We start from the raw sequence: 12,951 nt of genomic DNA on the forward strand, positions 1-12,951 counted from the left end.
ATATGAGAGGTTTTATTTATATAAATAAACAATATTTTTTTTTTACAACATTATAATATAATATTTTATAAAAATATAAGAGTATTGCGCCATTATCAAATTTATTCGTGCATTTGAAACGATTCAATTGGAAATTTACGATTATTTATGGATATTATAATTAATAAAAAATATCCTTGGTTGGGATAAGGGAAAATATTTTGTTATTAAGTTTATTCTTCGTTGTAGAAGTTTTTTGAACTGCTTGAATTTGAAGGCGCCATATTGGTGTATGCTTTTTGCAGTCTTTCTTATTTTAGCATAAGAAAGCATGTTTAAGATTTAAAATAATGGAAATATACTTAAAATTTTTGTGGGATAAAATATCAATACACAGGGAGGAATTATTTAAATTAATTTTAACTTTTGCTAAAATTAAAAATAGAATATAACCCATTTGAAATAGATTATAACTTATTGAAATAAAATACTTAGCAATTCACAATTCTTCTAAAAACCTTTTATATTTTAAAAATGTTTGCTACAGGTGGGGGAGAAATTCCCCCCCCCTCTCCTCCGCTGGCTGCGTACCTGGCATGGTTTCATTTTTAAAAGATGGTGCCCCGGTTACGGTGGTACGTTTTTCGTTTCTCTTTTTTAAAAATAAAATAAAGTAAATAATAAAAGTTTAAAAAAATATCCTTACCTTGAATTCTTTTGTAAAAATAAATAGTAAAGGAATTACTTATCAAATTCGTCGTTCGATATTGGAGATGATAAAAGGACAAATAAAATTTTTTGACTTTTCTTTTCGATAGTCAAAATTTTATCCAAATTTACAAAATTATAAAAGGTAAAAAAAAAATAAAATAAAATAAAATATATATATATAAATAAAAGAGTAATATGATAAAAAAATAGTTTTTCATCAAAATCTTTCAATTTCTACGTTAGGATGTTTTGTTTCAAAGCTTTTAACATACCGCACTGCATAATTATTGATAAGATGTTGAGGGAAATGGGAGGATGCAGTAGATTCTCTTATGTCCGAAATAACAGGACGAATGAAATTCACTTTTACTTTAAAACCCTCCGAGAGATGATCAATACTTATATGTCTCTTAATGGAAAGCCTTACGTTTTTGATGAAAATAAATTCATTTTTATATTTTGTGCAATTACGGAATATTAGAAATTAAATGTTAAATCTTAAATATCTTTGCAAACATTATACGCTTTATATATTTGACATACTACATTTATAGGGTATAGAAAATTTTCCCTATGTTACATTATTAAATAAAAATTTACGCGATGCTTAACAGACAGTCTATAGAATATTAATAAAAAAATTTTTAATTTTCCTTCATAACTTAAAGTAGTATGAAATTCTTTGTGACGAGTCAAGTCTAGATATTTATAGATAATTCAAATTAAAACTTAGTGGACTAAATCCTCTTTATAAATTAGAATTAAATTTTTCACAGACAAATTATATTGAAACTTAGTGGACTAAATCCTCTTTACGAATTTGAATTAAAATTTTTATAGACAAACTATATTGAAACTTAATGGACCACATTCTCTTGATTAAAATTAAAATTTTGTATACAACTCAAATTTGAATTTTAATGGACTACATGCATATTTTGCTTTTACGATTTTAAAAATTGAAAGTTTACCTTATTTAAATAAAATTTTAACATGGATGATAAATTAATTCTTACACAGACTCAATATGTTCCTAAATTTCCCGTGTTATCAGGGAAATTGTCGGAAACTTATCATTAACTTAATTGAAACTTATTTTGAAGGACATATTGGGTCAGACTCATCTAAAGTTAGGACACTACTATGTGGCTTACCAATTGAGATTGTAGACCAAGTTACGTCGATATGTTCTAAAGCACAGTTAAAAGACTTTAATATTGTTTTTGGTAAATTGAAACTAATAATTCCAAGTGAGGACATGAATGTAAATATAAAGAACTTTAACTTAGCGGTACAAGGTGCCGAAGAGTCCTTCCATACTTTTTATTTTAGGATTTCAAAACTTCATAAAAAATGCGATTTTGATAACGATACGAGAATGATTGAGAAATTAATAACTTGTTCTTTAAATGATAATATCAGAAGGAAGTTAAATAAACATAAGCACGAAGGCTTAGATAAGATGATGAAATTAGGAGTTGAGTTAGATGGCAGTAATATCAAGCCGGAGATTAGCGATACAAATTATATAGATAAAAACGAAAATTTTATAAAATCTTAATAATTTTAGGCCAAGTGATATAAATAGCAGAAACTACCAAAACAGTAATTTCCGAAATAACGATAGTCACTCTAGAAATTTTAGTAATAATCAATCTTCAAACAACTACAATTCAAGCAATTTTGGTAGGAACAACGCTCGGCTAAGATTATAACTACAATTCAAACAATTACGGTAAGAACACCACTCGGCAAGATTACAATAACAATTCAAACAATTATGGTAGAGGTACTTGGCAAAACAACAACAATTCAAACTATTACGGAAGAAACTCCATGTGGCACAATAACAATAATGCAAACAATTATGATAAAAACAATGCCTGGCAAAACAACAACAATTCAAACTATTACGGAAGAAACTCTATGTGGCACAATAACAATAATGCAAACAATTATGATAGAAACAATGCCTGGCAAAACAACAACAATTCAAACTATAACGGAAGAAACTTCAGGTGGCACGATAATAGCAATTCAAACAATTATGATAGAAATAATGCCTGGCATAACAATAATAGAGATGGTGGAAACAATACATGGAAAAACTATAATCTAAGAAAACAAATACAATATCATGATCAGAGCCAAAGTAATGGCAACAATTGCAATATGAATATTGAAGAGATTGTGGAAAATAAAAATGATGTTACACAAAATAATAATGATAGTGATTTTAATATCAACAATTTAACAGAGCATAAACTCAATGACAATGCATTCATGGCTTCCTTAAAAATAAACGATGTTACCGTTACAATGCAAGTCGATACTGGATCTAAATTCACAATTATACCTCATGATATGGCTAAACAAATAGGTATTAAAGATCTTAAAAAGTCCACTCTACAACTCACAGCTTATGATGGAAACTTAATTAAAATTATTGGCGTCACTCATGTTAAAGTAACCTACGAAGGTATCACCAAACACTTGCATGCCGTGGTCGTTAAATCTAATAAAAATGCGTTATTGGGACGTATGTGGATTAATGCCTTTAGTAATATTTTGAACAAATTTATAGCAAACATTGATACCAACTATGAAGATGAAATAAAGAAATTAATAAAAGATTGCGAATCTAAACTGACTAAAAAACCGATCAACAAAGGGAATGTCAAGATATATCTACGTAATGACGCCAAACCGAAAATCATACCACCTAGACGGTTACCTTATTCAAAGATAGACGCTGTCACTAGAGAACTTACGAGATGGATAGGAGATGGAGTCATTGAGCCGGTAACAGATGTCCGATGGGCAAGTCCGATAACCGCTGTCTACAAGGATAATGGGAGCGTTAGGGTTTGCGCCGACTTCAAAGACACTGTCAACCCAGCCCTTGAGGACTTCAGATACCCACTTCCAAGAATAAATGATCTTATCGCTAAGCTTAAGGAAGGGAAGAAGTTCACCAAGATAGATTTCAAGGATGCGTTCCTACAAATTCCCATCGACGAAACCTGCAGAGACATATTAACTATATCTACACACAGGGGGTACTACCGGTTTACCAGACTTCCTTTTGGGTTAAAGACTTCATCTGCGATTTTTCAACAAATTATGGATCAAATTTTCGGTGACATGAAAGATGTCGTATTTTATATACGGGAAGTAGTGACGAAGTTCATTTCAACAACATAAAGAAGGTTTTTGAAAGAATACTATCTCATGGTTTAGTGCCTAATTTTGCAAAAAGCTTATTTTTCAAAAAAAGTCTAAGGTTCTTAGGACACGACATCGACGCCAAGGGGATCCACGCCAACCATGACAAGATCGAGGCGATCGTTAAAATGCCGGAACCAAAATCAGCCGCGGAATTGTCAACGTTTCTAGGTATGGCCGGGTACTACAGAAAATTTTTGAACAACTTCGCTGAAATAGCTGATCCTTTATACAAGATTGTTAACAAAGAAAAATGGGAGTGGAATTTGGAACACTCCAAAAGTTTTGATGATCTAAAGACATTGATTAGTCTTCCTCCAGCTTTGACGTACTTTAATCCTGAACTACCTATCGGAATTGCGACTGATGCATCTAAAAGAGGTTTAGGAGCTGTTTTGTTTCACACTGAAAAAGATGGCAAAGAAAAACCGATAGCTTTTGCATCAAGAACTTTAGCAAAATCCGAAACAAACTATACCAATATTGAGCGTGAAGCTCTGGCCATTATGTTTGCTATCAAGAGATTTCAAGAATACTTGATAGGGACTAAGTTCACTATTGTAATGGATCACAAGCCGCTAATCCATATTTTCACCAAAGGGCTCAAAGATAATAGCACCATGTCATTAAGGTTACAGAAGTGGAGTATAATTTTGGGGGGTTACGACTTTAACATCAGATATAAGCCTGGTAAATACAATGTTGTTCCCGATTGCCTCTCAAGACTACCACAAGTAATGGATGATGACGTTATTGATGATATCGCGATTATAAATGACTTTGGCGATATACCTCTTAGTTTTGACCGAATACGTGATGAAACGTCCAAAGATTTTGAATTATCTCAAGTTATGAGTGACATAAGAAATAATGTGCCTATCCAAAATAAAATTTATGGAAATATTGAATACGAACTAAGTATCATTAAAGATTGTCTGTACAAAAGCGACAAAATAATAATTCCGTCAAGTCTGAGAAAGAACATACTGAAGGCGTTACACGAAGGTCATTTGGGAGCAGGTAAAATTAAATCCTTAGCCAAAGATCGTATGTGGTGGTCTGGTATGGTCAACGACATTGATTTGGAAGTCAAAAGTTGCGATGATTGTAATATTTATCATGATAATCCAAAGAAAATACAAAATCCATGGGTAGCAGCAACTAAACCATTTGAAAGGATACACATAGATTATGCGGGTCCGTTTTTTACAAAGAATTGGTTGATAATCGTTGATGCTTACAGTAAATTTCCGGTTATAGTTCCGGTAAAGAGTATTACGACTGAATTCACGTTAAAGGAAATTTATAAAACTATTTCACTATTTGGTATACCTGAAACCATTGTTACAGATAATGGTACCAATTTCACGAGCAAAGATTTTGAAAAATTTTGCAGCAATTATGGTATAAAACATGTACTAACGTCGGCCTACCATCAGCAATCTAATGGACAAGCTGAACGTATGGTGAGAACATTTAAAGCTCATATGAAAAGAAACATAAAGATTGACTTAGAAACTGCGCTGGACAGATTTTTGTTCAACTATAGAAACACGCCGAATGACACTACGGGAGTTACACCGTCCAAGAGAATGTTTAATCGCGACATTAGAATAAAGTGAGATTTATTAAAACCTTTGGAGGATAAAGTTGGTGAAGTCTTCATGTCGTTACCACGAAATCGAACTTTTAATAGAAGAGACTATGTTTGGTATAAGAAACAGGGTGATGATACGTGGTGCAAAGGCAGCATCAAGCTTAAAGAGAGTAACACCATGTTTCAAGTTTATACTGATAAAGGGATAGTAAGAAGGCATCTTGATCAGTTAAGGAAAAGAGAATGTTACAACAGTTTAAAATATTATGAAATTGACCCTAAGAATTCCTCTAAGGGGGGAAGTGTGGACACGAAGAATGAGATTAAGATACCAATTACTAGACCAATAAGAATTAAAAATAAACCTGATTACTTAAAAGATTACGTGCTTAAAATTTAAAAATTAAACGCTTATAAAATATGAAACGCTAAAAAATATGAAACGCTAAAAAATGTAAAACGCAAAAAATGTAAAACGCAAAAAATATAAAACGCTAAAAATATAAAACGAATAAAACGCTAAAAGTATAAAACGCTATGATTAACTTAACACCTAAAAAATAATATAATAATCATTATGATTTATCATTCCTTATTCTGGATTAAAATTTTATTCCTTATTCCATAAATTATCATTCCTTATTACATATTTTATTGTTCCGAAATTCAAAATTTTATTCGTGCATATTATTCATATATTTGATTTGATCAACTATTCCAAATTACATATTCCGATTTATTCCAAATTCCAATATTCGACTGGATTAATTATGAAACATGATAATAACAATTTTGAGAAATGTGAACAACATACGATAAGGATATCAAGCCAACGATAACGTTCAACGATTTTATCAAACCTACGCGATTGATTCAAGCCTACAAAATACGTACAAACTCACGCGACTCTAATAAACGATTTTATCAAACCTACGTGATAGAATCAAGCCTACGAGAACATTTGAGACTTATGCGCTAACCAAGATAAAACCGAGTACAATCGAAACGGGAAAAAACTTCTAGGACAACAAGCTCTCGATGACTGCTGAGAAGAAGCTTTGTTCTTTGTAGAAGAGGGGGAATGTTGATTGATCATATATTTAAATAAATTTAAATAATTAATCTTAAATTTAAATAGTTAATCTTATATTATTAATTGATATGTTTGATATAATTTAACTATTTCAATTACCATAGTCGACTTTGGTTATTTTTAATATACTTATTATTCACTAAACGTGATTGTAAACATTTGTTATATTATATATTTTTCAATTAACTTTTATATATATATACTGATATATTTTTAGTTCTTTTAGATATAGAATAATAATAAAATATTTTAAAAAATAATTAATTTGAATAGCTTATTTCATCCGATTGTAAAAACCTTGCTACAAAAATTTCCTTATGGTTACAACAAAGCATGGGCACAGCCCAAAGTACCCCGTGGGCCTCCTCATCCGCCTACGACGAAAAGAAGGATGGGAAACCTGGTGGAACCACTATTCATGAAAATGAAACCTATGACGGCCATAAACGACCTGATAAAAAGTGGAGAAACCAGTTTACGGGTGATCGAGTTAGGGTCGCGACATGGAATGTTGGGAGTATGACGGGAAGAGCGGGAGAAGTCGTCGATGTATTGCACAGAAGACATATAGATGTGTGCTGCATACAGGAGACTAGATGGAAAGGAAATGAGACCAGAATGATTGGCAAGACTAGCGAAAAGTATAAATTCTTTTGGCAAGGAGGTAATGATGGTAAGGCTGGAGTTGAGGTATTGGTTGCGGAGAAATTGGTAGACAAAGTAGTCGAAGTGAGAAGGCTAGACAACCAGATAATGATTATCAAGATGATTATTGGTAGAAAGCTATATAATATGATCTCGGCATATGTTCCTCAGGTTGGAAGAAGTGAAGAAGAGAAAGATGTATTTTGGGACAGTCTATTGGGGGTGACATCGAGACTGGCAAATGAAGAGGGGATTATCCTGGCTGGCGATCTGAATGAACATGTGGGAGCGAGTAGTGAGGGTTATGAAGGAGTACATGGAGGGTTCAGTTACGGCATGAGAAATTTGGAAGGAGAGAGGATTTTAGAATTTAGTGATGCTATGGATATGATTGTTTGTAATACAATGTTTAAGAAAGAATCAGAGAAGCTGGTGACTTATAAGTCGGGTAGTACCAAAAGTGTTGTGGATTACTTGTTATTAAAGAGATGTGATCGATGTATAATAAAAATGTGAAAGTGATACCGGGAGAGGAATGTATAAATCAGCATCGACTAGTTGTAGGAGATCTCACTCTTAAAGGTGCCAGGGTCAATAAAAGAAAGTTTGTCCCAAGGCTGAAGGTTTGGAAATTGAAGGAGGAGAATGCTAGACGTCAATTCAATATGGCATTGGCGATTAGGGAGGCGGAGGTGGCACAAGCATCTGGGGTGAATGACAAGTGGGAAGCCATGAAGAAAGCTTGGGTAATGACAACTGAGGAGGTATGGACAAAAGGGCCGCCTAGACATAAGGAGACTTGGTGGTGGAGCCCGGAGGTAGCGAAAGCCGTGGATGAGAAACGGAGGTGTTTCAAAGTATGGTATAATAGCAAAGAAAATAGTGATAATGACATTTACAAGATGGCTAAAAGAAATGCTAAGAAATTAATAGCGAAGGCTCAAGAAGAAAAAAGACACGAGTTTGCTAAAGAAATGGAATGCGCTGATGGAATTGGAAATATGGTTAGAATGGCAAAACAGATGTCAAAAAAGAGGCAGGATGTGATAGGTGTAAAGGGTTTGAAAAATATGGAAGGAAAAATGACGATTGATAGTAGTGGTATTAAGAACACCTGGAAGATTTACATGAAAGGACTTTTGAATGAAGAAAATGAATGGAATAATAATATTAGTTGTGCAAAGGTAGAATCCAGGGTGTAAATTTGGCAAGGACGATATAAAGAGAGCAGTGAAAAAGATGAAGAAAGGGAAGGCATCGGGTTTAACGATGGTGGTATCAGAGATGTTTAAAGGTTCTGATGATTTAGGGATTGAATGGTTAATGAATTTAGTAAATCAGATTGTCACAGAAGGTACTATTCCCGAGGACTGGCGAAGAAGTATAATTATCCCAGTATACAAGGGGAAAGGTGATCCTTTAGATTGTGGGTCTTACAGAGCTATTAAACTCTTGGAACATGCAATGAAAGTATTTGAGAGAGTGTTAGAAAAGCGGATAAGGGAACAAATCAAAAATGATAAAATGCAGCTTGGTTTTACATCGGGAAAAGGCACGACAGATGCAATTTTTGTGGTGAGACAAATTCAGGAGAAGTATCTTACGAAGGAAAAGAAACTCTATTATGCGTTTGTTGATTTGGAGAAAGCATTTGATAGGGTGCCACGTGAGATTACAAGATGGGCCTTGAGAAAATCCGGTGTGGAGGAATGGTTAGTTACCGCAGTGATGGCAATGTATGTTGGAGCACAAACAGCAGTACGGACGGATTATGGTGATAGTGACAGCTTTGAGGTGAAGGTAGGACTTCATCAAGGATCAGTGCTGAGTCCATTATTATTTATCTTAGTAATGGATTGGTGGCTAGAGAAATGCGTGAAGGACTTCCCTGGGAGATATTATATGCAGATGACCTTGTATTAATGGCAAACAGTGAGGGAGAATTGAGGGATAAAGTTAGTAAATGGAAGATGACTATGGAAGCAAAGGGCCTGAAAATGAATGCATCAAAAACAAAGGTGATGATTGGTGGGGAAAATCTAAAGATAGAAGAATCAGGTAAGTGGCCTTGTGGTGTATGTGGGAAAGGAGTTGCTAGAAATTCTATCCAATCACCAGATGCCAGAAATGGGTACATAAAAGATGTAGCGGGAAAAAAGGCAGTTTGATGTTAGAAAGAATGACCTTTATTTGTAAAACATGCATGAAAGGGATACATAATAATGATAAACTAAAAAATGGTGGTCTGGATATTGGCAATGGGTTAACCCTAGAAAAAGTGGATAAGTTTTGTTATTTAGGTGATATGCTAAACACAGATGGTGGTGTAGATTCTGCTGTTGTTGCAAGGATCAGACAAGCTTGGAAGAAGTTCAGAGAGATGTCGTCTATTCTTACAAATAAAAAAGTTTCTCTGAAGTTAAAGGGGAAAGTTTACGTAAGCTGTGAGAGGAGTTGTATAGTTTATGGCGGTGAAACATGGGCAATGAAAGCAATTCACGAAGCTAAATTAGAAAGAACAGAGATGAGGATGGTTAGATGGATGTGTGGGGTATCTCTGAGAGAGAGAAAAACTAGCAAGGAATTGCGAGCAAGATTAGGTATAGAAATGATTGGTATGGTAATGCGACGAAATAGACTAAGATGGTTTGGGCATGTGGAACGTATGACAAGAGATGACTGGGTAAAGAGATGCACAATGATGGAAGTAGGAGGATCAAGACCTAGAGGAAGACCCAAGATGACGTGGACAAATGTGATAGCGGCGGATATGAGAAGCTTGAATCTTACAAGTATTGATGCTCAGGACCGTCAAAAATGGAAAAGAAAAATCAGAGGGAAAACTGGCCTACCCGGGTAAACCTGGAAATCGCCATAAAACGGAGAAGAAGAAGAACTGGTTATAGTTACATTTTTAAAGTAACTTGTAACCAGTTTTAGTTACGTTTTTTAATGTAACTTATAACTAGTTAAAGTTGAATTCTTAAAAATATCTAGTTACATTAGAAGTTACTTTAGAAAAAATTTTAATATAACTTCAGCTTTTTTAATATAATCCTGTTATTATATAAAATAAAGTGCGATTCACAAATTTTAATTAAAGGAATTTAAATAAAGAAATATTTGCATTAAAAAAATATTTTATTTTCCTAAATAATTCTAGTTTAATAAATTTATATTTGATTTTATTAACAAAAAACTATTTTCTTATCCAAAAATAAACTTCCCTAAAATAATAAACTTTCTAAAAGAACACTTGATGTAAATGAGACTTTATAATTAATAAACACTAATTTTAAATATAGGAAATCATCATATAAGGATAATGAATAATTTTAATATAAATATGATTTTAAAAAGTAATTTGAAAAGTAACAAGTTATTTTTGTTTTTATATTTACTTACTAGTCACTTTAACATATATTAATTATACTCTAAAAAATAATACAAGAATATATAGCAATTTTGACTTAATTTTATTATTATATTATTTTATTCCCTTTTGATAAACATTAAAAAATTTAAACACTGAAACAATTTTTCTTTTAGATATATCAATATCCATATTGTATAGCAAGTTGATGAAATAGAATAATATTTAAATTTATAAAAAAATTATTAACCCAAAAGTTGTCGTAAAAGTGGCATAAATGATTAACGTATAAGCTTATATAGTTTGAATGCTCAAGTGTAAAATTGTGCTGGGATCTCTGACAAACTAAAATATATTATTTTTAAATGGAAATATTCTTATTAAAAATTAAAAATGATTGTAAAAAATTTCTAAAAAATAATATATTTTAAATGTAAGCTTTATATTTTTTGCATAAAATATTGCTAATGTGTTATTTAAAACTTATATCAAAAGTAATTATAAATAAAATATTATTTTCTAGTGTAATCGTATAATTATACTTACCCCTTAATTTTATGCAGCTTTTACTTTATATTTTTAGGAAAATAAAAAAAAAATACCACAATTTCCATCCTGGAACGTAATCGGTTAAATAGGATATCAAATTTATAATCGATTATATTAGCCATCCTAGTCGAACTCATGATAATCCTGTTATTGACGTTCCTCTCTATTTTTCTAGTCGAGGGCTTAATGATTCCATCATAAGCGCTCATAAAGCCTTTTTTGACAAAGGTAGATGTTAGGGCTTGTAAATAATAAAAATAAATATTGAATTTGTATAATATCACACATTTAAAAATAATATATTCTAATCGACACTTAAATCACCATAAAATGTTAAATAGGGATAAGGATTTAAATTAATCGGAGATGGTTAACTGCTTTATTTTTTATAGCCAGCTTAAAAACGACAAACTTAGTTTTGTTTTGAACCAAGTACTATGACCTCATTCTCTATTTTTTTATGAAAAAATTTTGAATAGCGCTTATATTAATTAATTTGGGCCTTAGAGAATTTTCTTCGACATATGCCTGATAATTTCCAATTTTTAGTCAAACCCAAAGCCATGACAAGCATAACACAAAATTAACAAATATGGCGAAAACTTGTAACATTCATAAGATTGGTTCTTGATTGGGTTTTTGATATTACAATTAGAGTTGTCGTGACTCTATAAGGTATTAAACTAAAAAATGAAATATCCATTCTTTGAATAAGCTAAGACTTAATTTATATTATTACCTCGTCTTACATAGCAGATCTTAGAGCATTTTAAAAAATTGGAGGGGGGGGAGATTTATTTCAATCTAAATTGGTCAATTATTTTTTTATAAACATGGGCGTCATTAGCTTTTACAATCTTAAAGGGGGTGGGGCTCAAAAATTTTTTTAAAATTATTTTCAAAATGACCTTTTTTTAGCAATATTATCCAAAATTGCTTTCCTTTTTTTAACTACATTTTCAAAATTACATTTGGTATAAAAAAATAATTTTGAGGGGACCCTTCAAATTTTTCAGAAGACTACAGCGCCCATCACCTAGTGACGCTATTGAAAAGGGGTAGACTTTTCTATATTTTATGTCCTATAACTAGTCGGGCCAGGCAGGAAATTATGTGGAATTGAGGTTAATATAGTCTAGAGATAAATTAAATAAACTTTCAAAATATATCATCATGTATAAAATATTTGTTAAATAATATTTTGACCATTTTTGTAGACTTTACTTATATTCGATAATCTGAATACCCGAGCAGTAATAATCGTTTTGCAAGTATTACCTCCTTTCAAGGATATGCGTAATCTAGAGTTAGCTTTTATGCCTAGGTGAATTCGTAATTTATTAAGATATAATATATAAAATATTATCTTTTAATGTAACATCTATAAAATGATTAAAGAATGGATATTTATAAAAAATATATTATATTATTCATAAAGAAATATAATGAAAATACCTTATAATAAAATTTGATTTAGCAATAATTTGATGATCAAATAAAATAAAATAGTTAATTTATATATGATAAATCTTTGAAAATTTTTACTATGGTAGATAAAATTATTTTTGACCTGCTGTAAAGAATCCTGAGCGGCCTTTGAAGTAATTATTGTCTCTTTTCAAGCCGTTCAATTTGAAATAGCAATTTTGAGCTAAAACGTCAATATTTTGGTGTTATTAAATAATAAAGTGTTCATTTATTTTCATACCTTTGACAACACAAATCAGAGTAAAAATTACTGTTAGAAATTTTAGATACATTTTAATTTATGTTGAGTAT

General features: G+C 31.6%; 1 protein-coding gene across 1 annotated transcript; it reads left to right on the forward strand.

Annotated features, from left to right (window-relative positions):
* The first annotated feature begins 9,453 nt into the window (after window positions 1-9,453).
* On the forward strand, window positions 9,454-10,110 carry LOC135926683 (uncharacterized). Its single transcript, XM_065462614.1, has one exon. It carries the CDS (start codon window positions 9,454-9,456, stop codon window positions 10,108-10,110), a length of 657 nt encoding a protein of 218 aa, XP_065318686.1.
* The last annotated feature ends 2,841 nt before the right edge of the window (window positions 10,111-12,951 follow it).

This window comes from Gordionus sp. m RMFG-2023, chromosome 3 (assembly GCF_954871325.1).
Source record: "Gordionus sp. m RMFG-2023 chromosome 3, tfGorSpeb1-WG-v2, whole genome shotgun sequence".
NCBI classification, from domain to species: domain Eukaryota; kingdom Metazoa; phylum Nematomorpha; class Gordioida; order Chordodea; family Parachordodidae; genus Gordionus; species Gordionus sp. m RMFG-2023.

Coding starts and splice junctions, on each gene's coding strand:
- LOC135926683 (XM_065462614.1), top strand. CDS start 9,454: ATGAAAGGGATACATAATAATGATAAACTAAAAAATGGTGGTCTGGAT.